The 17,331-nt window shown below is 47.0% G+C and overlaps 2 protein-coding genes across 4 annotated transcripts in view; one reads left to right on the top strand and one right to left on the bottom strand.

Moving 5' to 3' along the window:
• Positions 1-3,498, bottom strand: part of MPHOSPH9 (M-phase phosphoprotein 9) — a gene marked incomplete at its 5' end in the record, with an annotated part of 55,634 nt that extends 52,136 nt beyond the window's left edge. The window contains 4 exon segments of the mRNA XM_082640622.1: positions 3,189-3,229; positions 3,232-3,347; positions 3,349-3,425; positions 3,427-3,498. Of these exon segments, the coding sequence (XP_082496748.1) occupies positions 3,189-3,229; positions 3,232-3,347; positions 3,349-3,425; positions 3,427-3,498 (306 nt within the window).
• A 72-nt stretch (positions 3,499-3,570) lies between these two features.
• MTRFR (mitochondrial translation release factor in rescue) lies at positions 3,571-17,253 on the top strand. Of its 3 annotated transcripts, XM_082640355.1 has the most exons (4): positions 3,571-3,654; positions 6,396-6,422; positions 13,031-13,338; positions 14,875-17,253. In XM_082640355.1, exons 3-4 carry the CDS (start codon positions 13,057-13,059, stop codon positions 15,115-15,117), a joined length of 525 nt encoding a protein of 174 aa, XP_082496481.1. In that variant the 5' UTR covers positions 3,571-3,654; positions 6,396-6,422; positions 13,031-13,056; the 3' UTR covers positions 15,118-17,253. The 3 variants fall into 3 exon arrangements, with proteins under 3 accessions (XP_082496481.1, XP_082496480.1, XP_082496479.1); XM_082640354.1 differs by lacking the exon at positions 6,396-6,422 and having other exon boundaries at positions 3,572-3,654; XM_082640353.1 differs by lacking the exons at positions 3,571-3,654; positions 6,396-6,422 and adding an exon at positions 6,429-6,591.
• Positions 17,254-17,331: the final 78 nt, after the last annotated feature.

Genomic DNA, 17,331 nt, shown 5'->3' with positions numbered 1-17,331 from the left:
TTCTTTTTCACAATGTTCCCCATGCAAAAGTACATCTCTGGGAGAAATAAAAACATGAAAGGACTGAAACTATTCTTAACCCAAACAACTGTCCTTGAACACTTCCTGATCATAGTTTTGGGGTTTTTTCAATGCAAATCAGTAACTATGACACCATTTGGATACACTGGCAAACTATGCAAATAAAGTTATTTTGATTTGTCATTACATTAAAAAAAATCTATCCCATTCTTACCTATTAGTACTTAAGTTCAGTCCAAGAGAATGGGGAGAATTTTTTATATCAGATTCTACAGAAGATGAAGCTTTTTGTAAGGGTTTCCCCAAGTCAAAATCTTCCATAGCGTACAGAAGTTGTTACTCTCTCTCACTGGAAAATGTAGGTTCTTGCACTGTTTGAAGAAACTGAATCTGAGTCATCTTCAGATGCTTCATCGTCTAAAGGCATTTTCAGTTGCTGACATTCAGACTGTGAAATGTCTGAAGGTCCCAGGAGAGTCTGAAAATGAATGAGGAACAAAAACTATTATAAAAAGCCATTAAACCTAGCAACTGTCTTTTCAAGACTGTGGAAACCTTGATCCTTTTATACAAATCTCCATTAAGGGTAGCAACATTATTCATAATAGCCAAAATTCAGAAACAACCCAAATGTCCATCAACTGATGAATGGATAAATAAATGTTGCGTATCTGTATAATGGAATATTTTTCAGTCACAGAAAATAAAGTACTGATTTATGCTACAATGTGGATAAACATTTAAAACATTATGGCAAAGGGAATTCCCTGGCAGTCCAGTGGTTAGGGCTCAGAGCTTTCACTGCCGTGGGCCCAGGTTCACTCCCTATTTGGGCAACTAAGATCCCGCAAGCTGCATGCGGTGTGGCCAAAAAAAAAAAAAAAAAAATTATGCTGAGTAAAAGAAGGTCAATAAAAGACTTCATATTGTAGGATTCCATTTATACGAAGTATCTAGAGTATGCAAATCTATAGAGACAGAAAGCAGATTAACAGCTGCCAGGAGCTGGGAGAAGGAGAGAACGGGAGTGACCAAAATGGGTATGGGGTGTCTTTTTGGGGAGATGAAAACTTCTAGAATTACAGTGGTGATGGTTGCACAACTCTGTGAATATACTAAAAATCACTGAATTGTACACTTCACAAGAGTAGATTTTATGATATATAAATTATATCTCAATAAAAAATCTACAAATCTTCTGATTTGCAGAAGTAGTAGTATCTTTTCAGGTAATATTTCACAATTTTATGTGCTTAATCATCAAGGTTCCAGACACAATTCTACTGTGTAACAACTGGAATACTTATTGATATGTGCCTTGTTCATTCCTTTAATAAAGTCTACCAAATATCCGTGCTTGTTGATTTATACAGTGAATAGATGAATGGGAACTACTTGGTATCTATACTGAATCTGGTACTGAAAACAGCCAATTAAACTGTTAACAGTGGTTGTTTCCCCACTGGCTGGAAGGCGGGAGTGGAAGGAGTGCACTATACACTGTATACGTAGAGTACTTTTGTACTCTGTGCATGTTATCACTTCTTAAAAAATAAACTATTTGGGCTTCCCTGGTGGCGCAGTGGTTGAGAGTCCGCCTGCCGATGCAGGGGACACGGGTTCGTGCCCCGGTCCGGGAAGATCCCACATGCCGCGGAGCGGCTGGGCCCGTGAGCCATGGCCGCTGAGCCTGCGCGTCCGGAGCCTGTGCTCCGCAACGGGAGAGGCCACAACAGTGAGAGGCCCACGTACCGCTAAAAAATAAAAAAATTAAAAAAAAGAAAACTATTTGCCAGGTCCACTAAATTTTAACTGAAGCTAGATGTAGAGGTAAATTGGCTATAACAAGTCAAACAGCATGCCTCCTGCTTAAGGAATTCGTGTCCTTAAAAAAAAAAGCCAGGAGTAAGTGGGTGGGGGAGGCGGAAGAATACAGAAAACATACGCTGCTTACAAGATAGACATTTCAGGGGGTGCAAGAGAGGAAAACTACCTATTATGCTGGTTCCTCTAGGTTCCCACTTTCTAGGGCCTGGTTTTACAAAGCACAACCTTGAGAGCATCAGCTCACAAAGGAACCATTTCCTTCAGGGACAGGTGTGAAGGCCAAGGGTAACCGGACCTAGCTAAACAGATTTCTCCCCAGTGACTCAGCCCATCACCAACGACAAACGGGGTATTGACAAAGTCAGGGGCTGCACCTTCCATCTGGCAACGAAACTACCTGGATTCCAATCACCTTGCTCTTCCCGCAGGAACACACAAGCTCTCCGGGGACGCGGATCGGCCTGTAACCCCATCTATAATTTCCCCCGTTGAGTTAATCCGGATGCAGTAGATCCAGATGGATCTTGAAATGTGATGATGCTTTCCCAGCAGAGCGTGAGGGTGGGGAAGAATGGGTGGGAGAGTGGGGGGTGAATTAAAAAAAAAAAAAGATATACAATGCAAAATTTTAAGAACCTGATGGAGAACGGGTATAAGAAGAGAGACTTTTATATCTCCCGTCAACAAAATATGACGCTTTTGATGGCCCCAGCTCCTAGCAGGAAAAGGCAGTTACGGGGTAGAGGAACGACTGATGGGGGTCTGCTGAGAATATAAAAGTTAACCAGGCGTTTTGCTTTGGTGGGAGTCTGAGAGGGGGGGAAAGAAGGCATGATTTCAGGTTTTGAGGCCAGATCCTGACGTTCTCGCGCTCACAGCCAGACCGCAGCTGCTGGCGGCGGCTCTCGGGTTAAAGTATGAAGGCGAGGAGAACCCACGCAGTTGCCTAAATTGTAGGCAGCAGGGAGGCTGTAGTTAAGACCACCGGTCCAACAACTACAATCGTGATTCTCAAAGTAAGCCCAGGAAGCTGGTCAAAAAAAAAGAGAGACAGAAATCCCTCAAGCCCCCCGCCCCTCGGGAAGAGGCGCTCAGCGATTGGGCCGCGCGGGTGTCACTCAAGGGCAGAGTCTAGAAAAGGTGCACTGCCGCGAGCAAAGCCCCCACACGGCCGCGGGCTCCGCTGAGGTTGCGTCTATCGAGTGTTGTCTTCCCCCGCCCTAACACATCAGCACACTCAGGGGGCCGCTGACTTGGTGTCTTCGAGTCGCGTCCCCTGTTTCCCGCGACCGGCAGCTCCCCGCAGGCCGGCAGCTCCCCGCAGGCTGGCGGCCGCTTACCTGGCCGCCGTTCCCACTGCCGATGTCACTGTCGGGCGAGCGCCTCTCGCGACCGTTAAACTCGAGGGAGCGTGCGCGCGCCCGGCGTCTTGGTTGCGATTGGATGCTCGGAAGGGGGCGGAGACGGCCAAGCCGCGGCGCGCCTGCGTCCACTTCCCCCGTCCCGCCCCCAGCTCTCACCAAAGAGGTTGGTGCGATGCCCGCGGAAGCGGGGTGGAGGGGGGCGGGGCTGCAGTCAAGTCCTCTCGTCTGATTGGCTCTCTGGGAACCTACTGCAGCTACGCGGGAAAGAAGCCTCAGCTTCCCGCATGCGCAGTTAGTAAGACGGGGGCTCGGGTTTGTGAAGGGGGGCTGCGGCAGGAGTACGGCGCGTGCGCAGGCGCGGGAGTGCGTTTGCGTTACCGCTCCTGCGGCCATTCCGGTTCACCCAGAACGTTGGGGGCGGGAGCACCAGTCCTGAGGTCAGGTAAGCGTCTGCGGAGAAGCCCGACACCCACACGGTTGCGCACGATTGTTAGAGACTCCGGAGAGAGGACTGGGAGCTGGGACCCGTGATTTTCCCCGTTTGCGACCCTGAGTCGCGCAGCGCATTGACCTGAGGCCCCGCTGGCGGTGAGGTGAAGCCGGCCCGGACAGCCGATCTAAGTTTACCCTGGACCGGCTTTACCCTAGGCTGGTGGGGGTCGGCACTGGGGCTCTTCAAGGACTTGGAGGGGCGGGCGAGGAGAACCCACCCTTGTAGAGAAAACAGTTGCACCGAGGCCCGAGGACGAATGGAACGATGCTCGTTGACTTGTTCGGCGGAGGCTTAGGGAGGGACCGGTTAGCACGCAGCTGGGCCTGTTTTAGGCATCGTGGGTGTTTTCCTCTTGCCCAGCCTTTCGAAGAACCACAGAGAACCCTCTCCGTGGGCCCCCAGCCCATCTCACACGCACTGGTCAGTTTGCCTTTCTCAGACGAAAGGTTCTTACCCTTTAAGGTACTTCGAGTTCTTAGATCTTCCTCCGAGTGTCCAGAGCCTGCGATAAAGGGACTCCGCCAGCCTTGTCCTTAGGTGTGCCGGAGAAGCCAGGACGGAGCAGATGTTATTTGCCCTTGGACAGACAAATCTGCCAAGAGGCATTCCATCTGATCTGAGCCTCCTAAGAATATCTGACAATTTTGTCTCAACAGTAGAAATTCAGTCTCTCCAAAACCCCATCCGTCTGTGGGAGAGTTCAAGCTTAAGTAAATCGAACCCTCCTCCCAATTGCGTTAATCCACCCGTCAGTATTGTGCTTGTGTTAAGACCCAACCAAAATCAAATCATTTTTAAGCACACGGCTCTGTTTTCAGCAACCACGTTTCTTTCAAGTCCACGCAACAACAAAAACAAAAGAAAGCGCGGTTTTACCACTAAGTTCGGTTGGCTGCAAAATCTGTTACTTGAGACCCTCACACTAGGATGGGAAAGTGGATTCCTGAGACGGCTCCAGGCAAAGGGAGGTGTGTTTCCTTGCAAGAAAAATGTTAACCCCAAAACCGAGTACTGGAGATTAGTTCCCAACCATGCAGGAGGCAAGAGATCATTGCTTTTTGCTACAAAATCTGATGGACTTTGTTTAGTTTGAGTGCGTTCTTGTTTTTGGCAGTGTCATTTTTAGGTAATTTTCCAAAAAATCTATTAATGTTTTAATAAGCCAGCATGTTCAGAAGCTAGTATTCTAATTAACTGAGTTATCTTGTTAACCAACTGATACAAAATATTTTGGTAAGGTTATACACACCTTACTTCTTTTTTTTTTTTGCGGTACGCGGGCCTCTCACCGCTGTGGCCTCTCCCGTTGCGGAGCACAGGCTCCGGACGCGCAGGCTCAGCAGCCATGGCTCACGGGCCCAGCCGCTCCGCGGCATGTGGGAGTTTCGCGGACCGGGGCACGAACCCATGTCCCCTGCGTCGCAGGCGGACCCTCAACCACTGCGCCACCAGGGAAGCCCCAACTTACTTCTTAATTTAGGTTAAGCTCTTTGGTAGTGTCGTAATTTTTACAAATTCAGAGTGGAAATTGCTTTTGACTAATTGGTCTAGAGAGAAGCTTTATAAAAACAGAGAGGAGGTTTTTAAAGTCCATATTAATTATTTCTGAATATAGAAAACAGAAGGAGAAGGTGTCAGAAATTCAAGTATATATTAAGTGTAAGAACTATTCATCTTAATTTAACACCCCCCTCATACTGGGGATTTTGCATTACTTGTATACAAGCTTACACCACTATTTTATGCCCTTATAAGGGTGCACAGCAAAGGAAACCATAAACAAGACAAAAAGACAACCCTCAGAATGGGAGAAAATATTTGCAAATGAAACAACAGACAAAGGATTAATCTCCAAAATATACAAACAGCTCATGGAGCTCAGTATCAAAAAAAACTATATGATTTTATTATAACATCTTTGTATTGCTCAGGTGTTCCTCTTTTGCCACGATGACGTCAAATTGCCGCTTTTGAGTGGAGATCTTTCACTCTGGGATAAGATTAGGCTGTTCAGTAATAGTGGCTGCTAATGGCTTGAGGCATTTAATGTTTGTTAACCAGGGTGTTACTCTGTGTCATTTATTTTTATATACAAAACAGCTTGTCATTGGTGGGGGTTGGAGGAGGGACGTCCTCCACAGCAAAAATGAGGAACTCTAAAACTTTATAGTTTAACCATTGAAAATGAAAAGGAATAATCAGGTGTACATTTAAACGTGACTTTTTTCATCTTTTCTGTCCTTCATGATTTTTTTTACTATATCAGATAATTAAGATCTCTATGTTTAAACCAGGACTTGCTGTGATGAAGGTAGTTTTTATCTTTCACTTTGAACCTTCTGGGAAGTCACGCTATATTCTTGGCATCATAATTATCTCTTTTACACCTGATTTCATAGACCACAATTATGATCTCACCAAACAGCATATCTTCGGTAATTTCATGGTTTCCAAGTATTTCTTAAATTGGACCATGCCAAGTAAAATTGTTTGCAGGTCATTTTCTAGATACCTTTTCACTGAGCTTCTAAAACAAAAGTCCATGAAATAATCCGTTTGCAGATTGGGCTTGTGGTGTGTTAGCCAGAGGTTCCTGAGCTTTGTAATTTAGGGATCCTAAGCACTTTACATTTGTGGTGACGTGTACCATTTTTTTTCTCTCCCTCGGTGGTATTACCTCTGTTTTACAGATGTGGAAACGTGGCCAGAGTTGCACAGTGAGTAAATCGTGGAGGCAAGGCATTGATGCAGGTCACGCTGGCTACAAAGCAGTATGGCCTTTTGGGGACAAAGTGAGAGGGGGAGTCAAGAAGAGAGCGTTGAGGAAAATGAGCTAACGCTTTCTAAGGAGCTGGGGGAAGGACAAATCTGGAGATGTTATGAAAGGTAAAGAAACAAGCAGCAGGAAGGACAAATTTAGTTTAAAAAAATGGACTACGTAATGTTCTTCCAAAATAAGTCTTCCTGAAATATTCCACGTAGTATACATCCCTTCTTTATTTGTATGAAATATTCACTACGCTAACATATTTGAACGTGCTTTGAAAACCTAAGTCCTAAACAAATACAAAGCATCATTAATGGTAACAGAGTCTTTGAGACTTTTAGAGGAAAATGTGGAGTGTGGTTATTGCTGTTTTAATGTGTTTGTCTTATTTTAATAGTGTAGTTGATAAATTATAAAGTTCCTGTTAGGTGCCATAAATAGAAGAAAATCACAGTGGTGCGCCCAAATAGGACAGATGTAATTGTGGATTTGAAGTTTTCTGTTTTAAAAAAAAAAACTGAATGGAATGTTGGTATTGTATGAATTGAAAGCTTTTCTTTTTATCTACTTCTTTAGTGTCTCTTGAGCTGTGCAGCAGTAAGCCTATGAAATTTAGACCAAACTCAGAGTAGTCTCCTTTCCCTCTTGTCCTCCCAGATCAAGGATAGCAGCCCTGTTGTCCTTTCCTGCTCAGTCCATTGTGGTTTTCTTATTTGAGAAATAATTCTCTGGAAACACTTACTGTGGCTGAAAGGTGCTCCATCTTGAGCGTAGAGCCCCCAGCCTAGGAAATGACAGGGTCTATTTCAAGCCTGAGCCAAAGTTCCCAGGGGTTCCGTCTGGGGAGCTGTTCCAGCCCTCGTAAGGATCTCAGGCAGCTAGAACAGGAGGATGAGCTAGATGTGAAAAGGAGAGAAAGGCTGCTTTATCTTGACTCCCATTCAGCAGGGAGCACCAGGACACGCTTCTGAAACACAGACTATTATTAAGCATTTCACAGAAAACCATCCCCTCACTTAGCTTCTGGTGCCATCAGCTGGCCATTTTGTCTTTTTAAAGCTCACTGTGTTTGGTCCTTCACCATTGATTAGGTCATTGTTTTTGAGACCTGTTTTATCTCCTTATTCGGGAGGGGGAAGCAAGACCATGACTAAGCAGGTGATCAGCACTCCTGAATTCTGGTCCCAACTTTTTAAACATTATAAACATAAGAGACAATAGCTCTTAGAAGTGTCTGTCCTAGCAGTTGGAAGAACTTGCTAATTCCTGTGTCCTTTGCTTCTCAAACTTCAGTGTGCCCCTGAACCACTTGAGGATCTTACTAAAACACAGGTTCTCTGGGACTTCCCTGGAGGTCCAGTGGTTAGGACTCTGCGCTTTCACTGCTGTGGGCCCGGGTTCGATCCCTGGTTGGGGAACTGAGCTCCAGCAAGCCGTGCGGCACAGTCAAGAAAAAAACAAAACAGAAAAACACACAGGCTCTCATTTAGACGGTCCTGAGAGTCTTCATTCCTCACAAGCTCCCAGATGGTGCTGTCGCTGCTGCTCTGTGGACCCCACTCTGACAGCAAGATTCTAGAGCTACCTCGTCCACTGCAGTAGCTGCGGGCACATGTGGCTAGTCCAGACTGACATGTGCTGTAAGCGTGGCCATACTTCAGATTTTGCAGACCTCATATAAGAAAATCTAAATAATTTTTTATATTGATGATATGTTGAAGTAATAATATTTGGGATATATTAGATTAAGGTATATTGAAATCCATCAGTTGCTTTTTACTATTTTTAACGTGACTATAAGAAAATTTAGAATTCCACATGTGGCTTGCACTATATTTCTACTGGACAGTGCTGTTCTAGAACATTAATGCAGGGGACTTCCCTAGCGGTCCAGTGGTTGAGACTTCACCTTCCAATGCAGGGGATGCGGGTTCAATCCCAGGTCACGGAGCTAAGATCCCACATGCCTCCCACTAAAAAAACAAAACATAAAACAAGCAGTATTGTAACAAATTCAATAAAGACTTAGAAGAAGGCAGCTTTAAAAAAAGATTAATGCAACAGAAGCAACGTTTTTGATGTTCTTTTTTCAGATGACCCAGTTTCTCAATCCCCTTGTGACCATTTCACCTGTTTTCGCTCAATTCGATAATCATTTGTCTGCTCTTCCTCTCCCGCCTGTTCTCTCCTTTACACCTTCTCCATCTCCAGCATTGCCATCATGATCGTGGGGCTTTCATCCAGCAGTCAGATGATCTTAAGAGCCAGGACTGCAGGCAGCAACCACCTCACCTGGGGGCTGGTTAGAAATGCAGAGTCTCAGGCCCCACCCCAGCCCTAATGAGCCGTATCCTATTTAACAGGATCCCTAGGGAATTTGTGCATGAAAGTTCGAGCCGCAAGAGCTTTAACAGTCTTCTTTCCTAAAGCACCCCATTTCAGTGCATCACCGCATCTGTTCTTGCGGTTAGTTCGGATGACATTTCTGCAAGGTTGATACGCCATGAAAGTTGTGGCGAAGAGAAACTAGTGCTCCACCTTTCTAAAAAATACTTAAACAGGGAATTTTAGGCAAATGGTAACCACAGGTGGGTCCAGAGTTGAAATCCTATGTCTTCCAGATTCAAATATCCTCTCTCTGTCTCAGAGACACAAAGGCAGTAGCATCCCTTTACTGCTCTCCAGAGCACTTCGGCTGTTGGTGAAACAAGCCTCACCCCACTGCATCTTGTTCAAATATGTGATTGTTTGCTCTGGTCACAGGCCACATTCCAGAGCTGAGCATGCCACCCACGAGCTAGGTGTCAGTCTTGGTTTGGGCTGATCGTGGAAGCTAGAGGAGGAACTGTGTACCAGCTGGATCCAGTCACGAAGAAAGGCGCCTAATAGGATGCAGCTTCCAAGTCCCAATAACCAGCCTTCTGGTGGCTTGGGAGCACAGTGAAGCCTGAGAACCACTGCTCTGTGGCGTGTCACCCACTCCAGGCTCTGGCATGTACCTCACTTACGGATGTCTTCATTTCTCTTTCATGATACAGGTTCATTGGACTCATCGAGGCCCATGCATGGCACATAGTAGACGCTGAACATATTCATTGAACAAATTAACATTGCCTGTTTCAAAGGCGTCAGCCCTGTTATCTCTTAACTTGACCAAGTGAGAGAGAGCGTGGCTTTAACCTAAATGGCAGCCAGCTGTTCAGCGCAGACGCCACCCTCCAAGGAAGAGCGGAGCCGAGGGGAGTTGGGGTGGAGAGCCGGCCGGGCCCGACGCTCCCACCCATGGGAGGGAATCGGGGTGCGCTGTCGTGACTGCCGGTTTCCCCTTACGCACACCGCTTGTTACCATTCTTTTCTCTTTTTTTAATGTCACGATGAGCTCTAATTTGAGCTGCTTTCATTGTTCCCCGAAGACTTTGGGTTGCTCTGTGGGTATCACAAAAACTGAAATCCAATCCGTCCGTATTCTTCTCTGGGCTTTGGGGAAGTGGAACCATGGGTGTGTTTGTCATTTTTAGCCACCCTTGGAGTACAGCCAGAGCTCCAGGAGATACTAAAAGTATTTGGAATCGTCCTATTGGCTGTTGGAATTAGCTGTTAAACAAAGCAGCCAGTAACTGAACACTGGGGACCTTCTCGAACTCCAGTTGGGTGGGAGACCTTCCTGTGTGTGTCAGCTCTGAACTAGGACAGAAAGGTAGATTTGAAACACAGTGGGCTGGTGACAAAGCAGCTGAGAAAAGCGCTGTCCTCTCCGCCCTTTGTCTGGGAGTTTCACCCCATCTCAGACCTGCTTCCTTTCTTTGTCGCTGCACTATATTCCACTGCCATCCTGCCTGGTCAGATTTACTAACGGAAGAGCAGCCCCAAGAGAGGTACTGGCCTCCTGTTCCATGAACCTAATCCAGGGACTAGACACTGTCTGATACACAAAGGAATTGTGTTCTGTGGATTGAAAGCAGAAATAAGGGGAGGGAAATTTTGGACATCAACTTAGTCTCATTCATTTAATCATTATAGGGGAGTGGATTCTTTGTTGTAGAGATTTCAGAGAATGTGCCTGGGTTTATCTTTATCTTTTCCTGAGGATACTTCTGACATATTTCACACACAGTAAACAGAAGCAGTGTTCAAAGCACCACTTTCACTGGCATACTCTGTTTCAAAATATCTCCCTTGGGGCCTCCCTGGTGGCGCAGTGGTTGAGAGTCCGCCTGCCGATGCAGGGGATACGGGTTCGTGCCCCGGTCTGGGAGGATCCCATATGCCGCGGAGCGGCTGGGCCCGTGGGCCATGGCCGCTGAGCCTGCGCGTCCGGAGCCTGTGCTCCGCAACGGGAGAGGCCACAGCAGTGAGAGGCCCGTGTACCGCGAAAAAAAAAAAAAAAAAAAATCTCCCTTGGTAGCCACAGAGCACATTACGAACCGACACCACCTTAATTATCATCCCCCGGGACTGAGGGAACCTGCTCAGCACGTGCTGAATGTCATGCTTTTCACAAAGAACATGTGTCAGTCATAGGACTGAAAACTAGCATGGCCTAAAGCTTGAAGAGTACACTTCATTATATTTATGTTCCATAGAAATAGTAGAGATAGGGATGAAGAATACTGTATTCATTCTAAAAATGACCAGTGTCATCTGTACTGATAATTGAGAAAGGCACTTGGATTTCAAATAACAGAAAATGCACATATTTACAAGGAAGCAGTGCCTGCTAGCATGTTTCTGCATTAAGCTTATCTAGCGATCAGCGTTGAGCCCAGTGGATGTCAGCCGTCAGACCTGCTGGTGGGTGAAAGGTAACTGAGCCGAGAGAAACCTAGTGAAATAATTTGGTGGATGGTACGTTACTTTTGGCTGAGGAAGTTGCCTTAGGTAAACTCCAGTTCCTACCTGTGTTAGAGACCAGTTGCCACGAGCTAGAATTTACAAGGTTTCAAGTGGAAAAAGAAGCTGTTTAGAGCCTCACAGGAAGCACTTGTTAAAAAGAGCAATGTATGCTTTTAGTGCCTACATAATCCTCGATCAAGAAGTAGTATGCGAGCGGCACACTCGTAGTTCCCCAAATCTGCCTGGGTGGCAGGGATTTTTTTTTTTTTTTTTTAATTCACCTTTGGCTGCGTTGAGTCTTCGTTGCTGCGTGCAGGCTTTCTCTAGTTGTGGTGAGCGGCGGCTACTCTTCATTGCAGTGCGTGGGCTTCTCATTGCGGTGGCTTCTCGTTGCAGAGCACGGGCTCTAGGCGCGCAGGCTTCAGTAGTTGTGGCTCGTGGGCTCTAGAGCGCAGGCTCAGTAGTTGTGGCGCACAGACTTAGTTGCTCCGCAGCATGTGGGATGTTCCTGGACCAGGGCTCAGACCCATGCCCCCTGAATTGGCAGGCGAATTCCCAACCACTGTGCCACCAGGAAAGCCCTGGTGACAGGGATTTGCTAAAAACCAGTCTCATGCCTTCAGAGGTATCAGCAAAGCCCTTTCCAGAATATACTGTTTTCTCTGATTTTACTCTAAGCCTGTGTGGGATGCATGGAGAGGGCTTATTCCCCCCATTTTCCAGATGAGAAAATGGGCGAAAGTTGTGACTCCCCAACCCTGACCCCATTCACATGGGGAATATGTAGGTCTCTGAAAAGAGGTGATACCTTTCAGATGCTCTGCCCTCCTCCCCTCGAAAAAAAGCAAAGGCCTGTGGGGTTCACTATACCCTCATGGCTGTTATTCTCTATACAATTTGTCAACTAAGACTTTCAGCCTTAGGCTAGTCTCGAGTAGTTACTGAAATCTCTTGTTCAGCACCCCTCGCTTTCTTGAATATCTTCTCCCACTAGGCTGTGAGCTCCATGAAGATAGTGTCTTGCTCTCTTTGACCTCACCTCACTCCCTATACCTCACCTCATACTTTGAACCTAACAGGCACCTTAATAAAAATCAGTTGACTTGGTGGTTCTGAGGATGAGAACTGGTTGCATCGTGTGATTGGCAGTGCTTCTGAGGGAACAGATGTTCCTATTCAAACCCACGAAACTGGAAACATGAAAAAACAGCAATCATGACATTGATTGATAGTGATATTTACTGTGTCAGACTGTTTAAGCTCAAGCTATAAAATAGACTATCACGTACTGTCGTCTTTCCATTTTTGATTTCAAAGATTCTCACCCACTTAAATAATGTCCCTTGACTCAGATCCTAATTCTTGTGTGATGTAGTATGTAATATTTCCTTATCAAATTACAGCCCTGTTCTTTTGAATTTTACACTCAAAGCCTCCCTTCCTGAGAAAACAACACTTCTGGGTGCTTTGAAGACATTTTTGCGTCTGTTATAAGAAAATATTTATCAGTTGGCAAGGCCTGTACTGCTGAGAACACGGTAGACAGTGCAGGGCCGGGGAGAGGTGTGTGTTGCCGAGTATGCTGTCTGCACTAATTTCCTAAACCCCCTGCCTGCCAGATGGGTGGTCATCGTTTGAACTGGTTCATGAAAGGTGATTTTAGAACCTGCGGTATAATCCTGAGCGCCACCAAGGCTGAAGGGCTGTCGTTTCTGTCTTACTCAGGTCCTGAGCAGGCAGAGCCACACGCTATGAGCACCTCGGGTCTGTTCCGTTTTCCTGCCCCACTGACCAGAGTGTGCACGGTGCCCTGGGGACTCCGGCCCCGCGAGAAGCCGGAGCTCTTATCCCCTGGAACAGCGGTCGCTCCAGTCCAGGCGGCAGGCAAGAAGGACCACCCCACTCTGCCCTCCCTGGATGAGCGTGAACTTGAGGAGCAGTTTGTAAAAGGACATGGGCCAGGGGGCCAGGCAACCAACAAAACAAGCAACTGCGTGGTGCTCAGGCACGTCCCCTCAGGCATTGTCGTCAAGGTAGAGGAAGGCGGCCGTGGGGGTCCCCTGGTTTCTCCTGAGTGAAAACGTGTTCTCACCATGGCCCCGGCAGTAGAGGGACTGCAGGTCTCGTGCCCGGTCCCGAGTGTTCCTCCCAGGCAGAACCTCCTGCACGGCGTCAGGAGCCTCCTTCCAGGATCCTTTGCAGTTGCGCTCTTACTGCTGCTGTCCTTGAACTTGGCAGGCCACGGTTCTTGTCGAGCCACTGGGCTGCAGGGTGGCTGCAGAAAGCTCTGCGGCACTGCCGTGGGCCCAGGCTGTCCGCCAGTGGGCTCAGCCCTTAGCCTCCTGGCTGATCGCTCAGGTGGTCGCATTCTCCATGTCCCTCCGTCCCCTCTTTGGTAAATGTCAGTGACACCTACCCTTCTGGAGAAGGACTGAGTGAGATAACGTTGGCAACCCGAGTTCAGCCCTCAGAGGAAAAACGCCAGGCACAGCTGCCTGTAGGAGTCTTTCTTCTGAATATAAAAAACCAACCTCTGATCAAAATATCGCCAGCTGTCAATACATTCTGAACCTCTAGGAAACGGTGCAGTGCTTTTCTCCTGTGTCCTGGTTTGGTAGCGGCCCACTGCCTCTGGAACTGCCAGTCCATTCCGTATCCCCAGGGCCCTGAAGGCAGCACAAGCCTTGAGGCACAGCAGAGAGAGCAGAGGCAGGTTTTCGCACACCAGCGGTACGTTTCACAAGTACCTACATATCACGTGAGCTTGTGGCCGGCCCTGTTCTGAGCCACTGCACGTTCGAGTTAACTCTTAATCGTCACAGCCTACACTCGTGATGTGGAATCTGAGGCACGAGGGGCCTCCTGCACGTGCAGCAGAGTCAGCCCAGACCGAACCCAAGTCTGTCCCGAATAGCTGTTCTTCGCTACCACGCTTTTGAGCCAAGAGTGTATTAGTGAAAATCTCATTTTTCTTTTCCTCCTCGAAAAAAGTGACCTTCGTGAGCAACAAATAAAATTCTGAAACCTATTTTATATAGCTTACTCCAACTTTGCTTTCGGTACTATCCTTTCATCCTAATTTCACAGAATTTCTTTTATCAAATTGCTTTGCAAGGCACTCACCAGTGATAACGGAGATATTATGTAATGAATATTATGGCTGACTAATAATAAAGGCTATTTTCCTCCTTCAGAGAGAAGTTTACATTTATAAACGGGGCACACAAAGGGCTTGCTTAGACATACTGGTTGATGTTTTCAAAATTATTTGGGAACTTTAAGTTATTTGAAGGCTATTGTTACTTCTAAACAAAACAACACTCCTAATACTGGAACAGTCACAGTGAAAGCCACATAATACAGCTGGGGTGTGGGACTGGGCGGGCGCTGAGCAGAGGCAGGAAAGGGTATGGCCTTCGTCCTGTCACTGACCTACTGGGACTCCTGACAAGCGGCTTTCTCTGTGCGGGCCTGACCACTCTATAAAGGGACTAGGTTGAATTTAATGATTCCTGAGGTCCTGCCCAGAACACACTGGCTTTCACATTATGAAATATTATCTCTTACAGTGCCACCAGACTAGATCCGTCGATCAAAACAGAAAGCTAGCTCGGAGAATCCTGCAAGAGAAAGTGGATGTTTTCTACAACGGTGAAAACAGTGCTGTTTACAAAGAAAAACGAGAGGCAGAGAAGAGAAAGCAAGAAAGGAAAAAAAGAGCAAAGGAGACCCTAGAGAAAAAGAAACTCCTGAAAGAACAATGGGAATCAAGTAAAAATGCGCCCAGAGAAAGGACTGCAGATTCTGACTGAAAGAACCTGCCGGATGGGGCTTCCCTGGTGGCACAGTGGTTAAGAATCCGCCTGCCGATGCAGGGGGCACAGGTTCGAGCCCTGGTCTGGGAGGATTCCACATGCTGTGGAGCAACTAAGCCCGTGCACCACAACTACTGAGCCTGCACTCTAGAGCCCGCGAGCCACAACTACCGAAGCCCGCGCACCTAGGGCCCGTGCTCCGCAACAAGAGAAGCCACCGCAGTGAGAAGCCCGCGCACCGCAATGAAGAGTAGCCCCCGCTCGCCCCAACTAGAGAAAGCCCACGCGCAGCAACGAAGACCCAACGCAGCCAAAAATAAATAAATAATTTAAAAAAAAGAACCTGCCGGATGCCTCCAGGGACGGCGTGAGCTCCACCACCACCGCAGCTGTGACGGGCTCCAGAGACGGCAGAGTTTCTAAACAGCAGACAAACTGTAGTGAATAGCAATGCACACTTTGAGAATAAAACTGTAAAAAGGAACACGAGGAAGTCATTACTGTAGAAGGACAAGGGCACTTTTTGGGGGAGGAAAGGCCGTCGTCGTGACGCGGGGCTTGGAGGGGCTTCTGGGCGGCTGACAGGGTTCTGTGTCTTGACCTGGACGGTAGTTAGAAGTATGTCACCTTTTAAGCTATACACTTGTGTGACTCTATCTTGTTATCAGAAGTTAGAAATGAAAGTTGTTTTTTTTTTCCGGCTGCACCATGAGGCTTGTGGGAACTTGGTTCCCCAACCAGGGATTGAACCTGGGCCCCGGCAGTGAGAGCGCAAAGTCCTAACCACTGGACCGCCAGGGAATTCCCAAATGAAAATATTTTCTGAAAACAATGTTAATAATGGACTTTTTATGGAAAACTATAGAATTGAGTCAAACAATAGCATTTAGTGCCTCCTTGTCATCTGCTGGAAGGTCATTGCTCAGTGATACATAGATGTCATTAAGAGAACAAAAGAAAACAAGATGGCGAAAGATTTACAAGTTAGTAAGTTACTTGCCCATTTACCCCATTAGCTTAATAGACTGTATGTTGACAAGTAACCTCTCTGATGTGGAAATACACATGTCATTCTCTGTATGCTGATTTACAAGTAGTAGGTTTATAAAAGATGAGGTTTCAGAAACTTGGGTTTGTGAATTTGCTTGATACCATCCTTCAAGCTGGATTTGACCTTACAAATTGGGGGTTTTTAGGCATGGTTTGTTAGGACACATCTGGAAGTTTATGCCTAAAAGTAGTAGGGAAACAAACCGTGAGGTGAGAAGGCCACTGTCAGACATAGGGTCTGCCTCATCAGTGAAGACCAGACTGCGTGCATCCAAATAAAGTTACCTGTAAAGAAGCCAGGTAAGGGTCTTCTCACCTCGGAGTAGCCTGGTTTGGAAGTTTAGCTCTACGCAAGGCTCTCGACCTCTGGTCGCAGTGTGCAGGGCCCTTCCCAGCTCCAACCTCCTTTTAGAAGGGAGCCCAGTGAAGTATCTGGAATGGTACACAGAGGACCGTAACAGTGGAAGGGAGTTTGGGGAGCTTCAGACAAGAGGGACAGAAGCTTTAATTTCTGTCTCCCTTCTTGAACCTTTTTGAATTTCCTGTCACGTCCACGAAGGAGATGCAGACAAGCCGACTGCCTGATATCCATTCCTCTGGCCTTTAGAGGTGTCATGGCTGGGACCTGGCCTCATGCCTGTGAAACTGACCACGTCCCTCCTTTTGTCTTAGTCTACCCCTCACCACGGGGAATCCTCATTACATCGGGATCGGTGCCTAAGGAATATAGTAAGGATGACCTCAAAGTCCCTTTGGAAGGCACTGTTGGGGACCACCCCATGAATCCTCAACACATCCGAGGCAACCCAGTTTTCCCAGCACCAGAGCAGGTAGTTCTTCCAGTGAGAACAGGATGAAGTAGCTAGCTTGAGTTTAAATGCTCACAGGATAAGTTCCTAAAAACAGAATGGCCTAACCTAGGGGAGCACAGAAAGGGCGAAATCAATAACATCGCCTCTACTCTTGTTTTCTTTCCTGGCACACACTTAACATCTGCTGCAGTTAAGATGCATCCATAACGCAGCTTCACCTGATCCCTGCCTTCTGACTTAACCGGCACATCCTGTCCCTGGCCTGTTGTGCTACTGATATTGTCACGCAAAATGTTTCTGGACCAGGTGGGAAAACGCCCTTTGACAGGTCTCTCCCCACTCGCTGAGG

The sequence above is a fragment of the Mesoplodon mirus genome (assembly GCF_964341445.2).
Source record: "Mesoplodon mirus genome assembly, chromosome: 13".
NCBI lineage: Eukaryota > Metazoa > Chordata > Mammalia > Artiodactyla > Ziphiidae > Mesoplodon > Mesoplodon mirus.
The sequence above is the reverse complement of the archived record's forward strand: the minus strand, read 5'-3'. Positions and strand labels throughout refer to the sequence as shown.

Bases quoted from the DNA above. Each gene is read 5' to 3' on its own strand.
- MTRFR (XM_082640353.1), top strand. The intron at 13,339-14,874 runs GTAGAGGAAGGC...TATCTCTTACAG, and splicing joins CCTCAGGCATTGTCGTCAAG to TGCCACCAGACTAGATCCGT.